The sequence below is a fragment of the Phoenix dactylifera genome, chromosome 18 (genome assembly GCF_009389715.1).
Source record: "Phoenix dactylifera cultivar Barhee BC4 chromosome 18, palm_55x_up_171113_PBpolish2nd_filt_p, whole genome shotgun sequence".
Lineage (NCBI taxonomy): Eukaryota > Viridiplantae > Streptophyta > Magnoliopsida > Arecales > Arecaceae > Phoenix > Phoenix dactylifera.
The window spans coordinates 7,650,859-7,672,954 of record NC_052409.1 but is presented as its reverse complement, the minus strand read 5'-3'; the positions used below and the strand labels follow the sequence as shown (position 1 = coordinate 7,672,954).

General features: G+C 37.2%; 1 protein-coding gene across 1 annotated transcript; it reads right to left on the bottom strand.

Moving 5' to 3' along the window:
• Nucleotides 1-66: 66 nt before the first annotated feature.
• On the bottom strand, nt 67-21,893 carry LOC120104428 (peroxisomal acyl-coenzyme A oxidase 1-like). The gene is made up of 14 exons (XM_039115583.1): nt 21,652-21,893; nt 20,905-21,013; nt 16,478-16,539; nt 14,244-14,453; nt 13,904-13,991; nt 13,659-13,821; nt 12,229-12,427; nt 8,839-9,036; nt 5,170-5,301; nt 2,148-2,268; nt 1,829-1,939; nt 1,304-1,373; nt 643-826; nt 67-550 (listed from the first exon to the last, which is right to left on the bottom strand). Exons 1-14 carry the CDS (start codon nt 21,787-21,789, stop codon nt 341-343), a joined length of 1,995 nt encoding a protein of 664 aa, XP_038971511.1. The 5' UTR covers nt 21,790-21,893; the 3' UTR covers nt 67-340.
• Nucleotides 21,894-22,096: the final 203 nt, after the last annotated feature.

Here is a 22,096-nt window from a genome sequence, read left to right as displayed (position 1 = left end):
AACTATGCCTCATTTAGACTACAGTTGAAGATGAACCAGAAGCATCTAATATGATGCACGAGGAACTGATCTCATAAAAAACTTGCTAATCCAATGAAAATTTCGACTTACCTAACCAACCACAAACCTCCTGTAATTTGTAATGAAAATGGTTCAACCAATGTGTGCCATCATGGCTCCAAACAGATATCATATCAATACCAATATCAGCTATATTTTCATCCAAGGACTCATTCCTGAACTTTATTGATTTCCCAAGTTGGCCACCAGGAGTATTTATAATTAGTCACTATTGCTGACTCTTAGACATGACAAACTTCAGTTGATTGAGAATGCACCTTCACAGCCTTGATGCCCTAAACTTTTGCTTAAGCACAGGCTGAATGTATTCACGGTATCCATCAGGCACAACTGAGTCATTGAGCGGGTCCTTCCAAGCCTCTTCATAGAGGTTCGGATACACATTCCCATCATAGCGACCAAGAACAGACCCCAAGTAGTGATTGGTGTAGTTGAATGCATCAACAAGTGCAACAGCATTAGGCCGGATCTGCAAGGCACCATGACTTGGTATTTAATATATTTCTCAAGGAAAAATTCCAAGAACAATTTGGAAAACTTTTGCAAAATTACTAAGCTGACCTGGGAATAAAGAGACCGGAGCTGATCATTGGCCAGGGAAGCTTGCTTGGATGTGATGCACCCAGTTGCAAGGAAATCACCGAGATGCTTGTGAAGCACAGAGAGTGCATAGATGTTGCAGAGAATCTGTAGTTGTCCTTTGACTCCATGTCCTGGTATGTCTTGTTGGACCTTCTCAATGAACCTGAAATAGATATATAGCCATGAAATAACAGGCATTATGACCTGATGATTACAGCAAGATAGAAGAACCAGTAGAGGCACAGTTTTCTTTAATGCTTAAGGTACGAGTTTGGCGGTGCTTGCTAACACTATGTATAGCATTAAGCCCAAGCCACTCAATTATTGGGGCTTTTGAAGGCCCTTATTACCAAATCATGCCCATCTTGATCTTGTCGAAAAAAGATTTCCACACTATATCTATACTATTTGTATTAAGCAAGGCTCGCCATACTGGTAAATACTGACCTGCATCGGGCATACTATACCATACTGGTACCGAACCAAGACTTGCTATAGGGGATATACTGAGTCTCCGTATGTTGAACTAACCGTTGTACCGAACATACTGATGCTGTATCAGCATGGTACCGATATGGGGTTTGGTATTGAGATTGTGAATTTTGGTATTAGGTCCTTAGAAAGGTAGAGGAACACTTACTTTGATACAATAATCAATTGGCAGTGTGCAACCGCAGCTTCCAATAAATCAGCAGAGAGTTCAGAAAAACCTGCATATATTAATGATGTCAATAAAAGAATGTGAAATTGTAGCATGGACAAGTTGAAAAAGAAGAGCCATGGAACTATTGCATGTGCTCATATTTGGGATTTTCTTTTGTAGATGTTAGTTGAGACACTGGGGAAAGAAGCAACATTCGACACAGAAGTAGGAAACTAGCTATTTATTTCTCCAGTGGAGAAAATGATATAAGGGAAATTTTTAAATTCTAGTTATCCCTGTCTTTCTAGATTCTGCTACCCTGCATCAAGCAACTTCACCAAAAATGCTGGGAACACCACATGCATCTGCAATAAACAAAATCCAATATCTTGTACTGTTTTTTGACACCATTATTCATTATTAATTCTAGGACCTATGTGATGGCATAAAATATTAAAGAAAGAAAACTGACTGAAACGTAGATTTGACCAGAAAATTCAAAAGCATAGAGAATGTAAAGACCTTCTTCTGGGCTTGCTGCCTTGCTTATATTTTGGGCACAATTTACAGCAAGCCTAACAGCTCTAGCTTCAAATGCTTCCAGTATGACGGAAGGCTTCAGCCAGTCCTCAGCTGCACAACAAGACAGCAAAATTAAAGGTTAAAAGTGCTACTAGGTGTAACTTATAAAATCTGGACATAAAGTAGTCATCTACAATGTAAAAGTAAGCTAAGTTTCACAAGCAATCGACATCTCAAACTCCCAATGCACTTATATTTACCAATAAATTTCTGAGTTTTAAGTATATCAGAATATGTTAAATTTTGCAGTAAGATCTACCTCCACGAACATCACACTTGCACTGCATTAAGTGCTGTGCTCTCCCCATATATGCTGTGGTTCCGACAGGCTGTGTTCCTGACCCAAGCTGAGAAACAGTCTTCATAAGAAACCTTGCAACCTGCAAATCATCAAAAGGATCAGTTTGGATTGTATTGGCTGACAGCTAAGGAGAAAACATGAATTGTAAACCAACAAAGTGTTTGTAGCTCAGAAGCTCTGAGAGAGAAAGAGGGATCACTAAACATCCATAATTTTCTAAGGACTTGATTGTGCATCATTTTTATAAAGGAGGTAGCCCACTTGTGCAGTCATTTGCAAATGTGGGGCATGCTGTTATTAAATTCATATGATTCATGATATGAATCTTACCATCTGCAACAAAATGGCCATAGACTAGCTGGATCTCATCCTTTGATCAGGACCTGTTACTATCATGAGGTCTAGATTTGTATTATAATTTGTGCAATCCTTTGGGTCATAAGATCCAACTAATGCTCATGTTATTTAAGTATTAAACCACACAGAAATCCATTTTTTATACTTGACTGCATGGCTTTGGAGTTACTTATTTATCACTAATAAGCCTCAAACTTAAGCATGTAAAATTAGCAAGTCCATTAGAGTTTTAACTTTTAAAAAGTAAAGTAATTTTTGAGTTCATCGAGCAAAAAAAAAGGCAAATTTTCTTAGTTTTATGTCATTGTGTTAGTTTTTTTAATTAAAAGTTCCACCTAAAATATAACTGAATAGATAGGTTGTTGAAAATATCTTGAATAACATATGTGATGTTTATTTCATAAGATATGATAGATATGGGCTTGTGATGGTGGAAACAAAATTTTTATATGTATGCCCTTTATTCTTAATTCACATTTCTTTTTTATTCCAAAAAATTTTCAAAAGAAATCAGATAATATCTTATGATCCGTAATTCAACCTATCTAAACCTCTTTATGATTTATGATTTCAACCCTAATTTTGACAACATAATGAGGCACTCCTTGTGTAAATTCAACTGATTGGTGGTAGACCAAAATTTTCTACAGAGAACACCATATAAATGTTCCAATAACATTTGACTAAAAAATTACATGAAGAATATATCTTATATGGATGATCTGATCCATAAGGACCATGACTGGAAATTGTTTGATTGCCTTTCTCCTAGGAAGAAACGAAATATAAACAACTTGAATTTGGGACAGCTATTCGAAATCTTAGGAAAAAACTTGATTCACTATCTCACATCTGCTTTTTGTGAAAAAAGGCCAATTGAAGGGGAGGTTTTCTTTAAACTAGGAGCTGAGGCAACCATTCAATCAAATGATATTAAGCATGTTTCCCATCTCCTCTCAAGAAACAAGTAGGGCGGTTCTTTGCAAAACTATGCTCAATTTCATATGTGGCAGTCCCTCTAAGATCTCTTCATTAGTTGGGGGTAGAATCAGCATGGATTGCATTTTTTAAGGAATGTATCAAGATGGAAATTTGATCTGGTCAAATAATGTGTGGTGCGTAAACAAGGATCAGTTTTTTTAGCAACGTACGGAATGTATTGTTAAATATTCCACAACATTTATTTTCATTCAAATAAGGGATTCTGGCCAATTGAAAGGATCTTCTGATCATAGACTAAGTTAGTATGGAGTTTGTTTATTAGCAAATATGTTGCAACAAGAATATAGGTCTCAAGGATGGGCAAAATTTTAGTTTCTTTTTTTCTGTGTGCTCGTGTGTGTTTAAGTCTTCAACACTACAAAAATATACATTTCTAGAGTGGCTACAAGAATATGCATGCATATTAAAGTTAAGGATTTGAGAAAGCTGCTGATCGCAAGGGATATGGTTCTTGAAAAGACATCAATCAAAACATATTTTTCATGTGAGCCTTCAATCGATGGGAAAAGGCATTGATGTCAATGAAAACAAGACCTCAACAATTTTTAGGTAACTGTCCCACATCATATTTTCATAGGTGAAAATAAATGCAAATGCTATACTGGTCATCAAGTATGAGTAGATAAATGATGTAATTTAAGTTGAAAAAACAAGAAGAACATATGTAATCCCAGAAAATCAAAGTCAGTCTTGTTTGATTAATTGAAAATGAGCCATAATCACCTTGGTTATCAGCCAAGAAGATTAATTTTCATCTACATCATCTAGGAATAGTATTTCATAAATTAACGCGTTCTTCACTATCATCTACCTAGCTAACAACAATCCTCCGCCTTTAATCAGGCTTATGACTAGCATTGACAATGAAGTTGGGTTTTGTCGAAACAATAGGCAAAGACAAGTTTTGACTTGCCAGTTGAAGGGTCATGATTATTTTGAAAAATATACGGAATCAAAGTATCATCAATGAAACAATTTATGTTACTTAAAAACTTAGTAACCCTATCACAATATCTTCTATCCTTTTTTTGCTAAGTCAGTTGCACTCAACAATAAAAGATCAACTTCTCCTAGTGCATAATATTGTGATAACAAGGTTTCAAGTATTGGTGCTGGTGGGAGTGTCGGTCACTGGTCAACATGGCACATGTCGAGCCATTCCACTACACAACGAATATTAAAGACTCAAAAATTTAAAAAATCCTTTTTAACTTAGAATAAAAAAATAAAGGGTGTCATGCCAACCCTGCATTAATGCCAATATTGGTCTGGCATATTATGTGCTGGCCAGCACCAGACCAGCACAGTCCACTACTTGAAGACGTGATCATGGTCATTTGATAAGATAGTCACATAATTGGACTATTATCTATAAAATAAACATCAGTACCAAGATTGCAAAGGATCAACTCTTTATGTAGCATAAAATTAAGAAGGTTGATCTTTACCCCTTTTATGTCTCAGAGAAAGCAAAAAATCAGAAAGTTTAGGGTAGAGAATCTTAGCTGACTACTATCTTATAAAAATCATGTAACCTTTTAAAACAGAGTAAAGAAATCACACCAAGTATATGAATTGTTCAAATATGAAAACTCTAAAAAAAAGGAAATAATACCCTGACCTGCAAAAGTAAAACAACATTATCTCCTTCATACGTGCAGGCAGGAACATATACTGCAAACAACTCAGGAAGCCCACTGCTACACAAATAACCATGACCACCACATAGTTTTCGGCATTCTTCGATGCCATCCTGCAATAAAAATAAAAAGGTTAAGATACATATCTAGGGCCAAGAAAATACATAAAACCAGAGAGAAATTAAGCAGATAAATACAGCACAGAGAGCAGAGGATGAATGAGAATAAGCAAAGAGGTTCTAACTTCATCAAGTGTGCATATAACAATACTCTGATAGAAGATGTAACAATGGTAATTGCTGTTTTACTTTGGTTTTTTAGCTTGGAGAAAATAAAGTTTCTATATGCAACTTGACTTTTTTCCTCTTCATTAAATCTCTTTCCAACTCTAAAGGAACCATGTAGTAGAACTTGCTCCCCTCTTGTGTGAGCAACTCAGGCCCTTTTGTTAAAATAGATTGACAACAATATGTGTTTTATGTCTCATGACAAGCTCCTCTTGTTCAATGCTGCCTTGGTCAAGAATGCAATACCATTTGATAGTCTTGATATCAAGTTGACCGATTGTAAAAAAGAAATCTGAAACTCTAATGGCACATATCTTTAACCAGAGTTGAACCCTCTATATTCAGAGTGATTAGTGGGACCCCTAAATTTTAACAAACCACTTTAGACTAACATGCATGCCACCATTGTCCTTCACCAGTCTGTGGTTGTTCCTATATCTTATTTTTTAGTATTTGAATATAAAATTTATGTAGATCATCTTCACTGATGAACTTGCTCCATGTATGCAGTACAACCATCATTGATGCAATGAAACATCATTTAATCTGCACATACACACAAGAGACCCATGACAGGAGACAATTGTAACCTCCCATTTCGCGGTCCTTGCAGAATGTTCATAGGAAAGCTATATACTTGTTCTTCCTTGTAATTGAATGTCAATGAGCTTACTACCTGTGTAACTATTGTCTTGTAACACATATATATTTCATTCTTAACACACAAATCCACAAGACAAGACAGTAGTAAGCTCATTGACAAAGTGATAATATATATATTATCAGTGTTGTGGTTTTGCATTCGATGGTGGACATCTTTCTATGGCATCTATTATGCATCAGATAGCAAGAATCAGTGAACTGGAGCTTTTGTATCCAAAGCAGGTACTGTGGAGATTATGGAATTCTGTGTAACTGTGTTGGAGGTCAGTTTGTTAGGACTTTAGTGTACAGCATACTATATGTTCAGCACATGGTGGTGGTCACATTACGCTTCAAGATTTCACCAGTATCAAATTTTTCATATTTTTTAAAATGTTAACATGCAGCAAGCTTTGTAGACTACTTTTATAAAAAGGACAAACACAGTGTTGCATGGCATGAATATAAGAATCGAATCTGGATATTTATCCATGAACATACATACATATATACATATAAATATATATATATAGATAAAAACATATATACACAGACATACATACATACACCGTATATATATATGTAGATACATATAAAAGTATATATATACGTATATATATACACATATATAGATACATATACATATATATATATATGTGTGTGTGTGTGTGCATATGTATATATATACATATATATGTATATATATAAATCCACATTTTGATTTATTTCATCTATTGCATGACTGGAACAAAGGGGGATACACACTACACAACTATATATATGTGTGTGTGTGTGTGTGTGTGTGTGTGTGGCTACAAAAGAGCTCAACTTTCTTGCAATCTTTAAATGTGGCTACAAAAGAACTTCATAAGTATCCAAGTGTCCAATATGTATCCAACTGATTGCGTATTCGACAGAGAATTTTGTAGCTGGATGCAGGTGTCAAAGTAACACAAGACAAAACACATTTTCCTATTTACTTGTTCATGTTATTGAGAAAACAATCTAACCATAGATCTGAGCACAATATAATTTTAGTTGGAAACATCTTTAATAAGAAAAAATGAAAGGCCTAAAAAGCTAAAAGAAAAAGAGAAAATTTGAAGCATGACAGTTTAACCATGTTCTCATCCATCATAACCTGATACCAAATATTTTTATGCCTCAGAATTCAAATCCCATTATAGGCCCTTGATTTTGTGGACTATCTAAAAGTGTAAATTGCTTCAAGCATCACCATATGGATTATAATTAATCTCATCCATTAGAGACTTCATGGCACATTCAGTTTGCATGTAAGAGGCCCTCATATTTTTGTTGAGTTTTTGAAGACAAAGGCGAAGCGATATGTTTTTTCCCCACTTCAACCATCTAGGTGAATACACTGGTAAATTGAGTAGAAATTAATTATGGGGCCGAGGGTTGAGAAAGTAAAACTTATAATCAAGATTCCGACATATAACGAACCTGAATTAAACAATCAATATCACAGTGGGACTATTGAAACAAGTTGCAGGATTTAGTAGAAAACTAATTAAGGAGATCAGGTCAACACTTTCTATCATGACAAGTAACAAGATATACCTAATCTGAGTCAAGGTTCTATGCTTATAAACCTAGAGCAGTCTAATGAAGAAGCAAGATGATTCGAAATTTTGAATGGATAACCAATTAAGTAACTCATGGCCAAACACGTTGCTGATAGCTCCCTCCCCAGCCCCAACACCAGCGTAGGGCCAAAGATGTCATCAAGGAATTATATATTTCTTGCAAACAACAAATAATTCAATAAATTAACAGTTTTTCCATCACATTGAGGAATTATATATTAATAATAGATTTCTTGCAAAAAAAATGTAACAGTTGTTATTCAAAAAGGGTTGATTTTTCTACCAAAAAAAAAGGGCTGATTTTTACCTCATATGTTCGAAAACCTGCACCCTCTTAAAAATTTAAGTTTTACCATAGCAATTATCAACTCCATTCAATTCCATGATAACAACTAACAATGCCATCATAGTATTGACTTCTACATTTTACAGCTTCTAGAGCAAAACATAAAGCCTTTCAAAAGTCATGAAGTTTTCTGGTCTTCAAATAATTTTGTTCTTTGCACAGCTGGAAATGTTAACCAACAGCAGGCAATAAGACCGAACTCATGAAAAAAGCTTATATGATTGCTGGAAGATTCGATGGACTTCACAACATTTAAATACTAGGGAAATAAAGCTGATTCAGGCTGCTCAATTAGTAAAACACGCCAAGAATAACCCTCAGAGTTCAGACTAAAAATGATGGACCATCGGATGCATTTTATTGACCTAGATAGACTAGTATAAAGCTATACCCTTTTGCTAGATTGCTAAGGGTAAAGGATAAATGAATTTATCTCTTCATAAAAAAGAAAATATCTTGTTGATCTTCATAAGTTATTTAAATATATGAAGAAATATATCTAATCAACTATTCCACAAACCTTAAGGCTAGCCAGTCAAAAGAACCATATGCAAAGGGTTGTACATTTCCCAACAAACTAAATGTTCTTAAATTTTTTAAAACAAGATCAGAAACCCATAGATTAACTAATGGTGTAAATTATAAATAATCTCTGGCAAATCTTGAAAGGGTTTGAGACTGAAACCGCAAAAGAGGTGGGAATCAAAAGCAGCTTGAATCAAAGCAGCCTGAATGTTAGCTACATATAGTAAATGAGTTACGCACAGCTGTAGCAGAGGTCGTTAAGGATTTCAAACCAGCAGTGCATGCATGCGCCTCGGGCAATGTTGAAAAATCATTAGCTTGTAGTCTCTGAGTGACATCTGCATATAGCCATTTCAACCACTCACCCACAAATCTAAAAGCATAAGCTGAAGCCAGCAATGGGAAGAGCCTGCTTTGCTGAGTTTTGTAATCAATGACCTGTGATAAAGAAAGTCTCGATATAAAAGCCAAATAATATGATGCTTGTACTAGAAAGTTAATGCAGATTACCAACAACAACATCAAGTGCCATCTCTTAGTAGCTCAAAATGTAAAATGGAAAAGAAAAGTACCAATCAGCAACAAGAATCTAACAAGAATTAAATAGATTAGGTCCAAATTTTCCTTTCTTTGCCTTTTGGATTATAGTTACTTGGCATTCATCTAGTTGGTCCTCTCTCTTATAATTTGTCTACTGAAAACCAATGAGTATTTACATAAATTACACCCAACATTTATGATTAAGTACCTTATATCACCTCATACTTACCAATTTACTTAAAGCAAAGATTTATATTCATAAAGATTATAATTGTTTATTCTAAATTGAAGTAACTTCAAGACCATTGTTTTCTTTTCATCGGCATCATTTCATAACTCAGGGAGGAAGAGCTTGTACTAGTGCATTCAAGCTCACGTGCCAGAGCTTATTATATAACTAAACCAGGCATCTGGCTTTGATTTAGGTTGTTTTATGCTCTAGAGAGGCCCATGACTTTGAAGACAAAGCCAGTCATTTTCTGTCCAAACATGCTTTAGAAGATGAAGTGCCCTCAACATGCTACATGCATACAAGGGTGTACATAATGAATAAAAGGAGAACATAAATGATTTCAGTTCACTTCTCTCAATACCTTTCTCCCTTCTAGTTCTTTTACTTCTATTAAAGCCTGATGTACATCTTTAGTAGAGATCCCGAACCATGATCAATCCTACTTACCCCCACCCCCTCCCTCATCATATGCCGTACCGGGCCGAACCAGACGGTACGGAACATACCGTACCGGTTCGGTAGCGGTATTCGGTACGGATGGCGTACTGACACACGGTATGCTAAAAAAATTCTGTACCGTACCGACACTGTGCTAGTGTGGCACTGGTACAGAGTGCGGTACTGAGATGGCGTACCTTGCCCTCCCCCTGTATGTTCTTGTTCCTTTATGTAATGAATCCACCTCTATTCTGTTTTCTTGGTATTAATATTAGTTTTGAAACATTATTTAGCAATTAAATACTCTTCTACATCAGATTTGTTAACAGATATGAACCTAAACTTAATTGTTTCTAGCAGGACTAGTAAGAAACCTCTCATCCATTTCTTAAATTAGATCTTCTTATAATTCTCAAGAAATTCTAACTAAGTTAGAAATCTTCAGATCCTTCTCTTTTCTCTTTTCAGGGAGAAAAAAAATCAGTGACTATCTACAAATAAAATAAAAAAATCTGCACGAAACATGGCCCAGAAACCATGTCTCTAACTTATAGCCTACAATCCTTGAATATCCCCGGATCTCCTTTCAAAGCCTTCTGCAACCAAAGATACTATGTGATAGGTCCTAAATGGGAAAATCTTTTGTGAGAAACAATTTTTCTCCTTACACTCTTTTTATTTCTGCTTTGTCCTTGAAAACCCAGCCTAAGTAATCAACTCATCATGTCATGAGACACTGGTGCTAAAGACAGCAAGAAAACACAAATAATATAAAACATCTACAAGTTTAAGAAAGCAAGAAAACACAAATAATATAAAGCACCTAAAAGTTCGATATATGGTGAATCTGGAAATCTTATTGGCAGAGAACAGCCTCAGGCTGCTAGCTTAGATTTTTGAAAGATGAGGGCCTTTTGAGTTTTCTTATAAGTAGTTACAGCCATTTTCATAATTCTATGAAATCAATTTAATGTTGCAAGGTGGTCGAGTTACCGGTCATGAAGATTAGACGGCAGTTAGATGGTTCTAGGCTTCTAGCCTTCTAGGTCAAGAAATTCACCTCATGCCCTAAGAAAGAGAAGGTACCTGAAGTCTGAACATTTTGCCTCAGTTTAGGTTATGGACTTAATTCAACTTGAACGAGCTGGCTACTGTAGATTTTGATTTATAAAATTCTGAAGCCCGCTCTAAGCTCTAGTGTAGGGTTTACTTTTGCAGATCATGTACGGCATATGGAGGCCGAGTGCACAAGCCTTCTGCCATTGTGGGGTCCAAGGAGAGTCAGATGTGCGGCGCCTTACCCCCGTATGCAGAGAGGCTCTTTTTGTGTTTTGCAACTATGACCTCCAGATCACAATGGTGAGCAAACTTACTGTCCCGCAAAGGCTCACCCTTGCAGATCATGTAAGAGATGATGTCGCTACAAATAAAAGAAAATTACTCTTCATGAAACCCCATGCAAAGTGTAACTTAATATCTACAACCAGTTATAGTTCAAATAGAAATTTGATTGGAGATAGCTGTAGTTTAGAATTCAGGACATGTTGAAAGATACAGTGGTCTGATGTGGCTACAGTTTCCATTTTTCTTTATAATTCAGTATGTTCTATCTGCCAATCATTGAACAGTAACATAATCCACAGAAAACAATGGCAGATGACTTACTAGACCAACTGCAAATCAATGAGAAGCAATGGGACAGTGTTTGCTGTTTATGGTTATTATGTGGTACTTTTACATAGCTTAGCCTCGTGCATGTGATAACCTACGAGTCTTTCCTTTACAATAAGGGTTTCTAGGTAATTCTATCATAAAGAGTATTACATGTATAATCAAAATGTAATTAAGATAAACTCTGGTTCTATTTGTAACTAAAAGAATGCTCCCTTTAATGCACACCTTCCTACACTTGATGCTCCTCTTCCAGGCATTTTTTTTCTACTATTTGTTTCTATCTTTGGCATAATTACGAGGGTTTTGTAACTAAACATTTCTTTAGAGTTTTACAATTTTGTAAGTCATGTCTCCTGAAAAGCAGGATTTGAAAGTTACTGCCAGAGCTTTCCAGCAAAAATCTTCCATGCAATTCAAAAAATATCATTTTCAGTAAAAAAAATATGTTAGAAACTTTTGAAGAAACAAAGAATCAGATTCTAAGGGATTCCATGATCCATCAGGCACGCAATAAAGGCCTAGTCAAGGCAAAAAAAATGTATGAGACACAAGGTTTTATCTAGAAAATTTCGAAGGAGAGGAGAACAGCAATTCATTTCCTAGGAAATATACAAATAAAGAGTAGTGCATGAAGTTCAAAAGGACAATGTCAAAGGTCAAATTAGATTCATATAACTAAGTGCATAAACTTCATTACATTCTTGATAAAGCATTAACTTGTATGGAAACTTCCAGGGAGCTAATACCTGAGTCTCTGGACCACCATCCTGTGAGCCAAATTGTCTGCGGACAGCACTATACCTGACAGCAATACAAGCAGCTCGAGACAGCGCTTTAGAAGCATCTGACACAATGGTTTGACGCACATAGACCATCGTCCCATAAAGTAGTTGCCATGGAACATCAGAGCGCAAATACTTTCCCTCCCTTGTAACCTGTGAAACCCTGCAGCATTTGTTGAAAATGTAAACCCAGCTTTCCTTCTTTTTTTTTTAAAGTCGAGTAGCGAGCTATTGCATCTGCAATTTTAGGGCACTCGGACAGCTGTAGCTCAGTAAAGAACTAAAGGAGCCATGGAGAAGATTTACAAGAGGCTGCTTGTTGGCCTCCAAACAGTATTCAAATTACAATAATGCCAATGAAAACCTTCTACAGGACAATGCTTACAAGATAGGTACAGTACCAAGTTACCAACTGTTCGGTGCACTTCACAGTACATGTGCAGCTTACAATAAATTCAGATGCAATGATATAAAAACATCTTAAATTTCAAATTACGGCATAATAGGAGATTCCGCATTTTCAATCTTAGCAGTCTTAGTAAATAAAGATGGATATAGTAATGACCATTGATCCAAGGTTTTGCCTGTATCTTTTCTGGCTGACTTATAACTCATGTCTCTGTATGATCTCTATTTATAGTCTGGTCAACGTCCATAATCTATTCAGTCTCCATGGATGGTTTATCTTAACACCAAGGTTACCAAGCCTGGCTATTAATGAGTGACGTCAGTGGAGAGAAGAGCACAGGAATGTCGAAGCATAATATCATTGTGGTAGGAACATTGCCTAGAGCAAAAGGTATGAGTAGCAACTCACACTGGCATTCCTTAGTTTGTTCCTAGACCAAAAGGTATGAGTAGCAACTCACACTGGCATTCCTTAGTAGTGAATGTTGTCTTCTTCTCCTTGCCTAGTGTAAGTGTTATGGGAATTTGATGATAAGATGCTAACAACTCTTTTGGCTTCATAATAACTAGTGGGACAATTATAAACATATTACATGCCTATAATGTTTCTACAGCTTCTTCAATTTCCATTTATACAAATCAAACTTTCCAAAACACCTAAGATCACTTTAATTAGATCTCAGGCAGCAGAAGAGGCCAGAACGCCAAGCAGCAGTCAGTACTGAAATTATTCAGAAAGCCAAATGTCTACAAAGAAATGTCAATCTTTCCCTCCAATTAGTCATACTTTTACATGGATATTCTTCCCACTTTTTCAAATGCTGAGTTTACAATTGGATAAAAGAGTACACGCATATAGGATTGAAGAAACTCGGATTTCGAGTCCAACTTACAAAATCATGACTATGTTACAACACCAAAAACATAAAAGAAAAGGATATAGATATATCAAAAGGCAAAACAAGAAAAGAAGAGGCTAAACAAACCTCATCAACATTTGATTTCTTGGTATGCGCACATGATCAAATTGTAGAACACCATTATCCATTGTGTTGTATGCACCATTTCCAAATTTTGTTCCAATATCACCGATGGTGATCCCAGGAAGGGGTGAGTGATCATCCAAACTTCGTAACTGGACTATGAAACCTGGGCAGTAAAGATTTTTCAGACGATGAATAAAGAAAACCAACTTGAACATTATCTAACAAACAAGATGTGAGCAAAATACCATGTATGCCATGGTCCTTTCCATCTGTGATCAAACGAGCATAAACAGCTGCATGTGTAGAAACTTTTCCCAAACCACCAGGCCACCACTGCTCATGCAATGATATATATGAACATCAGAAGGCATAGCAAGAATGTTCATTTAATGAGCAGCATAAGGTCATTATCATGGACTAGCATAAACATATCCTTTTCCAAAACCAATTGGAAAACAAGCAGAGATAAGTATTGGGGCAAGAAATCCTTTAGGCACCATTAAAGTAGATCAAGAGGAAACAAACATTGAACTCCTAGGAAGATCAGTATAAGACCAAAAAGGTCTTATTACAACTATCACTCACCTTACTTGAAGTTAGAGTAGGACTGTGAATGATAAATTCATCAGATTTGGGATCAAATGTTGCAGTTGTTTCAAGGCCTTGGACATTGGAACCATGACCAAGTTCAGTCTGTGCATAGCAGCCAATTATCTGCATTTTATAGGCCAGCGGTAACCACTTCTTCTGCTGCTCGTCAGTTCCTTGTCCTTTTATAGCTGGAACAAACATGCCCTGTAAAGAAATTCACAAAAATGTAAGTCGGCTCAAAAAAAGTACAGAGAATTAACAGCAGGATTTATGTGCCTGCTTGTGGGAATCACCAAGATTCTCTATGTAAAGACAACGACAAATACAAATGAACCAAAGGGTAACATATAAGTTGACCTCCAACAAAATATATTTGAGCAATTCTAACAAAATATAGAGGCTTGTCAAACAGTATGTAACAGCATGACATTTCTCATTAATTAAGATCATTATGCATAAGTGAAGCCGTTGAATTTTTATTTTTATTCTTTTTCTTTTTTAATTATTCCTCATAAAAGGTTCTGTGGAAGTATCCTAACCCTCTAAGTACAGAAGTCTTGGGACTCTCAAAGAACATCAGCAGGTGGCAGCCAGGTTTTATGAGAAATAATATTTATTATCTTTTCTCCTTCCATCTATTTTCTTAGATTTTCCTTCAAGTAGGTTGAGGACTCACCTGTTATGGTTCACCAGAAGAAACCTATGGATTAACAATAAATCTAGAACCTACATTCATCCATTTGGCCCAAATTATGATACGATAAGATCTACCATGGAGAAGACCTCGTGCCTAAATCAGATTACATAATAGTCCAATGACCCCTAAAAGGCTAAAACCAAGCAAAAGAACAAAAGACCAAGTAAAAATTAATCACCCCAGAAAAAGAGATCCCAGTGATAAACAGATATGTTTGGACACATGGACCAACATGTGACCAGCAGATAGGGGTGAAAGTAAAACCTCAACAAAGAGAGGACACATCAAATAAATCCAAATCTTTCTAACAACAAGCACCTAGAGAGACATGGCTGCCAACAATTTAATACTCCAAAAGATTCCACATGTTTTTTTCTGATTAACTCTGCAATAACCTATAATCTTTATCCAATCTAGATAGAGTCAAGCTTATGAATCAATGCATGGTTTATCAAAGTGGGAACAATCTGCAACCAGTTCTCAACCAGACCAACCCTCTGAATTGTTAGTAAAGTTCTGGCAAAAGTAACTTTAAGAAAGAGGATTTGTCATGAAAACCTAGAAGGCGGATTGCAAAATTAAGATGCATGCCTAATTGGTTTCACAAGCTCACACAACAGAGCAGCCTTCCAAAATTCACCTACACTTAGATCGAAGAATCAAGAAATTGCAGCTCCTGATGATACTTGATGGCATAGAAAGGGCTCAATGTCAGATTGCTTATTATGGCATATACAAGCATTTCTTTTGTCTCCATAAAGCTCATGATATATTGTTAAGTTGCAATTTTGTCAGATCTGCCCCTGATTCAAGGAACATTACAGGAGCAACTATTAATAAGATCCACCATAGACATCAAGCATAACGCAAAGAGCTCAAGAGAGGATATTCAACTGCCTATGATTAAAGCCAAAAAGAAGAATAAACCAACAAACATTTTGAAGAACTTCACAATATCTCATAGTAGTGGTATTTCACTTTCCTTATCTTGTTGTAGCCTAAGGGTTAAAACAATCATGAGTGCTCTCTTAATTTTAAGAATACATTACCCAAATTTCTTCATTAAAGAAGGGGGGACGTGAGTTGCTAAGAAGCACAACAAGAAAGTAAAGTCACTCATTGTCATCTTGCTTACTCAAAACCTAGAGATTCTCCTGGTTCATCACCATTACTTGCATTGTGATGCAATGAACATCTCCAAATTGTATCATGTATGGAAAGATGGCACATGTCTCATAAACTCAAAGTCGTTGGACAGAGTATAATATCTAATTCCAGTGTAAAGTGGTTGGTTTTAAAGCATACTAATTATCTAACCAAGTATCCTAAAAATAGCAGACAATTTTAAATGGCTATAACATCAACAACTTTCAGTAATTTAACTATTGTAAGAAAATGTCTAGCTGTAATAGCATCAAAATGAGTCATCTGTCTGTATATGTATGTATGTGTATATATATATATATATATATCAACATAAGTCTTTGGCAGTATTATCCACAACAGTGTTATAAGGCACAGAGGTCCATACCCAATGCAGATCCACATAAGAAGGTTCATCCACAAATAATCTTAACATTGATGCCTCTTCCTCTGTTACAACAAAACAATGCACCATTACTATATAAAATAAGGGAAGATATGTGCAGAAAAAGAGGATTGATGTCACATGTGACAATAGTTAGACAGCAAAAATGTTTGCAATTAATGTTAAAAAGTAAACTTCCTGGGAAAATTGGATGTCCTGTAACAAAAAACTTGATCAATATCATGAGCCATTGAAATAGACGGCTTTACTACCTCCATTCCAGAAACATAGAAGTTCTAAATGACACAAGAACTATCACAGAGAAGTTACTAGAAATGCAATGGTATAAATACATATACACAAATAGAAGAAAACAATATAAGAATCTTAGTGAACTGGACGAAAAAACATGAAAGCAACTCAGATTTTGACAATTGTGCATTGTCTTAGAAGAAATATAATTGGACTAAATGTGCAGCTACAGGAACTGCCATGAAGTGCTTTAATGATGGTAGTCAAGATGGTTGACCAGTGGTCAAACACTATCCCGTCCTTAAGCAATTAAACAGTTTTGTATGATTAAATGGACTATTAGATAACCTAGTTAACTTGTATCTTAATTGACACAATTACAAATATATCAAATAATCCAACTAAAAGCTATTGTAAGTTATCGTTATTGCTCGTGAAGAAGATGGTGGTGATTATGATGAAATTGAAGGAAAAGAAGAGGGAAAAATCAGTCATGCACTATTCAAAAGAATGCAATATAATAAAATAATAATAGAGTATTATGTTTTAATCATTAGTAAGACGACCAACTAAATGGTTAAGCTGATTGAAAAAACAACCACTTAGATGCTAAACCAGATGCTTAAATGACTAAATAGGACAAATGACCACTTAATTTAAACTAGCACTAGTTAAATGTTTAAGCACCGTATAACTATTTAAACGGTCACTTTAAAGTTTAGGAGATGGTTTTTGATAGCCTTTGTGAGATACGGGCTGAAGTCGGCAGCCCCGGCCGACTTCAGCCCCGTCTTCCTCTTTTGGAAGGGGCCAGAGCAGGGGATCGGAGATGCGATCCCCTCCGGCTTCTTCGGGTGCAGCGAGGGCGGGGCGCCGCAGGCGTTAAGCGGCAGCCCCGCGGTCATTCCGCGGCCACCCCACGGCCGCACGAGCGGCCGTGGATTTCGCCCCACCGCCGCGATTTTCGCGGCGGAGAACCGTTACGATGGGGCTATAAAGCCCCATCTACTCCTTCCCCTAGGGCATCCCGAGCTTCTCCTCCTCCTCTTCTTCCTTCCCTCCTCCTCTTCTCCGACCGGTGTACCCTCCCGACCGAGCGCCGCCCGGATCCCCCTCGCGGCCACCCCCTGTTCTGAGACCCATCTCCTTGGGTTCAAGCGTCGCCGCCGCCGCCTGACACCGGACCGAGCCTCCCTCGGCCGAGATCCCTCCGCCGCCTCTGCCACCGCCGGTAAGCCCTCTTCCTCCATCTGTTTTGGCCCCATCAACCGAGAGCATTCTCGGTTGATCTCGACCCAGCCACCGCAACGACCGCCGGCCGCCACTGTGGCCGGCTGGCCGTCGACTGAGGGGTGGCCTCCGGCCACCCCGCCGCCGCTGCTGCCGCCCCTTCCTCTTCCGCTCTCCCTCTCGGTCTTCCCCTGCCATGGGGGGGAATGGGGGAGGAAGATGACCCTACGGGCCGAACAAGGCCAAACATGGGCCCTGTTCACAGTGGGCCCGATCTGGGCCCGGTTCACTGTGGGCCCAACATGGGCCCGGTTTAAAAAAAAAAAAATCCAAACCCAAAACCCAGATCAAACCCGAGAATCCGAACCCGAACCTGAACCCGAACCTGAACCTGAACCTGAACTGAAATCCGAACCCGAACCCGAAACCCAAACCCATTAGACCAGTAAACAGATTATTTGCAGTTAAGCCCTTGGCAGTATGCTATTTCAGAAATAAGATCTTCAGTAATTTGTATTTGATCCCTATAGGAAAGACTTATTACATAAAGGTCCCCAACAATAGTTATTTAGTCCTCTCACTCAAGTCTTATTATAGAACATTACCCTGTAATTAAATATTAGTCCCTGCAATAAATTTTATTGCAGAAATGAACCAATTAGAAGCCAACCATGGGGGCCCTATTTAGCCGAGTCTATGCGGGCCCATTGGGCCGAGTCCGATATGGGCCCTATCAGGCCATGCCCATTATGGGCCAACTTTGGGCTCTGTTGGGCCATATCCAATAATATTATTTTTGAATTTTGCTTAGTCTGAAATTAACAAGAAATTAATTAAACTTTAACAGGTGAACCTGATCCGTCTTCCTGAAGTAGGAATCAAGCGAGAAGAGGTAAGTAACTTAATACTTCAAGTGTGATTTCTGAATTATTTAATAAACTGATTTTGTTTTGATATATGTTTTGCATTCAGTAAAATGGGTCAGACATGTTAAATTTTATTTGAAAATCATGTTATATGCTCTGAAATCCATGAAATATATTTTTATATATATATATGCATTCTCAGCATGGCTATGATCTGTTCTGTTCTGGCCCCGCCAATGGGGATTATACGTTGGACCTGTCGACTTGTAATCTGTGAGGAACCGGTTTCGACACCGTACCACCGGTGACTAGAATAGTGGTATTTGGACACCGTACCACCGGTGCATAATAATAGTGGTGTTTGGCACCTTGTGCAACCCATGCCACTGGGTTACGTGGCCGTAGCCTATTATGTTGAGATTCTGGTATCAGAGTTTTTGGAAAAATGATAATAAGTTTTGAAAATAGTAAAACAATGTTATTTATGATTTATTTTATTATCCTGTATTTGATCTGATAATGCTCTGACCCCACTTTGGGGTATTTTGTTGCTTACTGGGCTAGTGTAGCTCATTATTTTATTTTCTCTATTTTTCAGATCCAGAGGCTTGATCGCACGGGATTGGGGAGTGCGTTAGATTTTCGGATGATTCTTCAGTTATTGGCATTTTAGTTAGTTTAGTTTGGACATTTGAATTATGTTGGCATATGTTATTTTGAAATTTTGTAAGTTCGCTTTTGAACAATTTAAATAATTATGTCATCTTTGAATAGCTGTATCTGCTTTGATATGATCTGCTGCCTTGCACGCCTGTGCGGCCCGCCGTGTGGGTGTGCGGCGTCTGCCGCGCTTCGGGCTCGGGGCGTGACAGCCTTCTCTTCCATCTTCAACACCCTAGATGATTATCGACATACATATTCATAACAAACCACACGTGGGTTATTTTTTTAAAATTTAATTACATATAATCAACTGTACTGGAGAATTATTTACCAAAAAGGAAGGAGAGAAAAGGAAATGTTACTGGAGCATTCAAAGATCTCAACAAAATATTTAACCTTTTACATGATATTAGTGAGCCTCTTGCACATAATCATATTTATAAATTTCATAAAAGAAAATCTTCAAAATGTCTGTCTGGTGGACATTTCCAAGAAGCATCTGAACTAATATAAGCAAAATAAGAAATTCACAATCCACTGAATATTACACAAAAAGGTACCAGTTAAAAAGGATATTAAGCATTGAATTGATCAAGTCAGGCAACACAAATTCACTGCAGATGGTAGTCTCCCAAGAATGGCTTTCAATTTGAAGGGTGAATTGCCAATGAAGTCTGCTGATTTTGTATTATTTGAAGTTCTGAACTATTCTGATTGATGTAATCTGTTTTTGGTCACTCCCTAAACGTCTTGTTACTTTAAGTGTAAAAAGTCTCATACCTTTGAAACATCATCTTGCGATCATTTGTTTTATTGTTTTCCTCCCATTATCCATTTTGCAAACAGAACATACAAATATTTACTCTTTCTTAGCAAAATAACTCATACTCAACCTTATTGTGCTGTTTTAGCATTTCATATCGCTTGCCAAAAAAGAAATATTTGCAAGAGAACATGTCTAGTCCCCCTTTCTGCCAACTCCAAATTCATCTTGATCAATGGATTAACTACAAGAGCAGGAAGGTTGTCTTAAACATAGGACATCCAGAAAATGAAGGATAAAGAACAAGCTAGATTTGCCCAATCTTCTGCAACTCAACAGACACTAGAAAAAAAAAAAATCCTGTTCGAGCTAATAAAACTGCCTACTGTTGAAAAAATAATTGAACAGAAATAGACATTGATCAAACCACAAATTACAAATATGTATCATGATAACTATATATATTAACAATCTCCCATCCTTAACGCATAGAAAACAATGTAGAAGGGGGACCCATGTAACAAGCTAGGCTGATGATCATTTCAGAGAGACATCCTAAGATTTTTTGAAAATGTTCAATGTGAGTTACTAGTGTTATAAGGAAAAGAAAAGTGGCGTGCTGTCAAAATGCTGAAACCAGGGGGGAAAATATATACCAGTAAGATGGAGCTCGTTGATGCGCTTCCATGCGTGGGCAGCTTTTCTCAGGGTGTTTTTAAACAACTCCTTCCGCCCAAGCATCGTTCTGTTATCCTTACGAAATACCTGGATATCCAAAATAGCATCACTTGAGCAAGATCTCACAAAAGACCAGGCCCTTAAATTCCAATTCAAAACTAGAATAAAAATCTAATAATTTTTCACAGTTTGCAGCCCATCAAAAAGAAACAAAAATCTCCTATAAAATCTCATATGAGTGTTTAAAAAACACTTAAAAGGAGCAAACCGAAGAATATAATTCGAGTTTTTTTTTTTTTTTTGTGTGTGTGTGTACACTACAATATACAAAACAATCACATCTACAATCCTTGATCTTTTGAAATAATACTAAAAGAAGAACACAACCAGAAGTAACGAGACCCATCCAATGCCCAATTCGAATTTGACACAGAGAAAGACGAAAAAAACACGGATTTTTTTTCAGAAAATCAAAGAATCAATCGTATTTCACCAAACAAAAGGCTACATTTAAATTTGCCCAATTGACCCTAAAAGGCCAAATAAAACATTATAATTCACCAACGAAAAAACACCGAGATCAAAAAAAAAAAAAAAAAAAAAAAATTCAAGATCGATCAGAATATCGAATAAAAAAAAGACCGATGCGGATAAATTAAATCACCCCGAAAACCCAGAAAACACAAAATTCACCAAAAAAAGAAAAAGGCGATGGAGAGGCTCACGGGATCGCTGGCCACGAGGCGGGCCATCCGATCGGCGACGTCGAGGGCGTGCTTGGAGCCGGCCCAGACGACCTTCATGGCGTCCACATCGAACTGCGCCTTGCTCCTCTCGTGCGCCAGGTGATCCACCTCCTCCATCGTTCCCAACTCTCCTCTCCCAATCTCTCTCAGACCGAGAAAAATCCAATCTTTCTTGACAACACAAAGCCCAACAATAGCCGGCTTCCCCCAATGTCAGCTTCGATCCGTATTTATACACACACGGAATATACCAATAAAGGAGCTCTGACGAACGGCTGCCGGTCAAAGTCCCACTGGGTCCATGTTGGTACCAAAAGTAATCTTCGTCGCAACGAAGTCGCGCGGTGATCAAGTGGTTACAACAACTGAGGAATATTCCGATCATGCGGTTCCAATTATAAAGTGGTAATTCTGTTTTGATCCA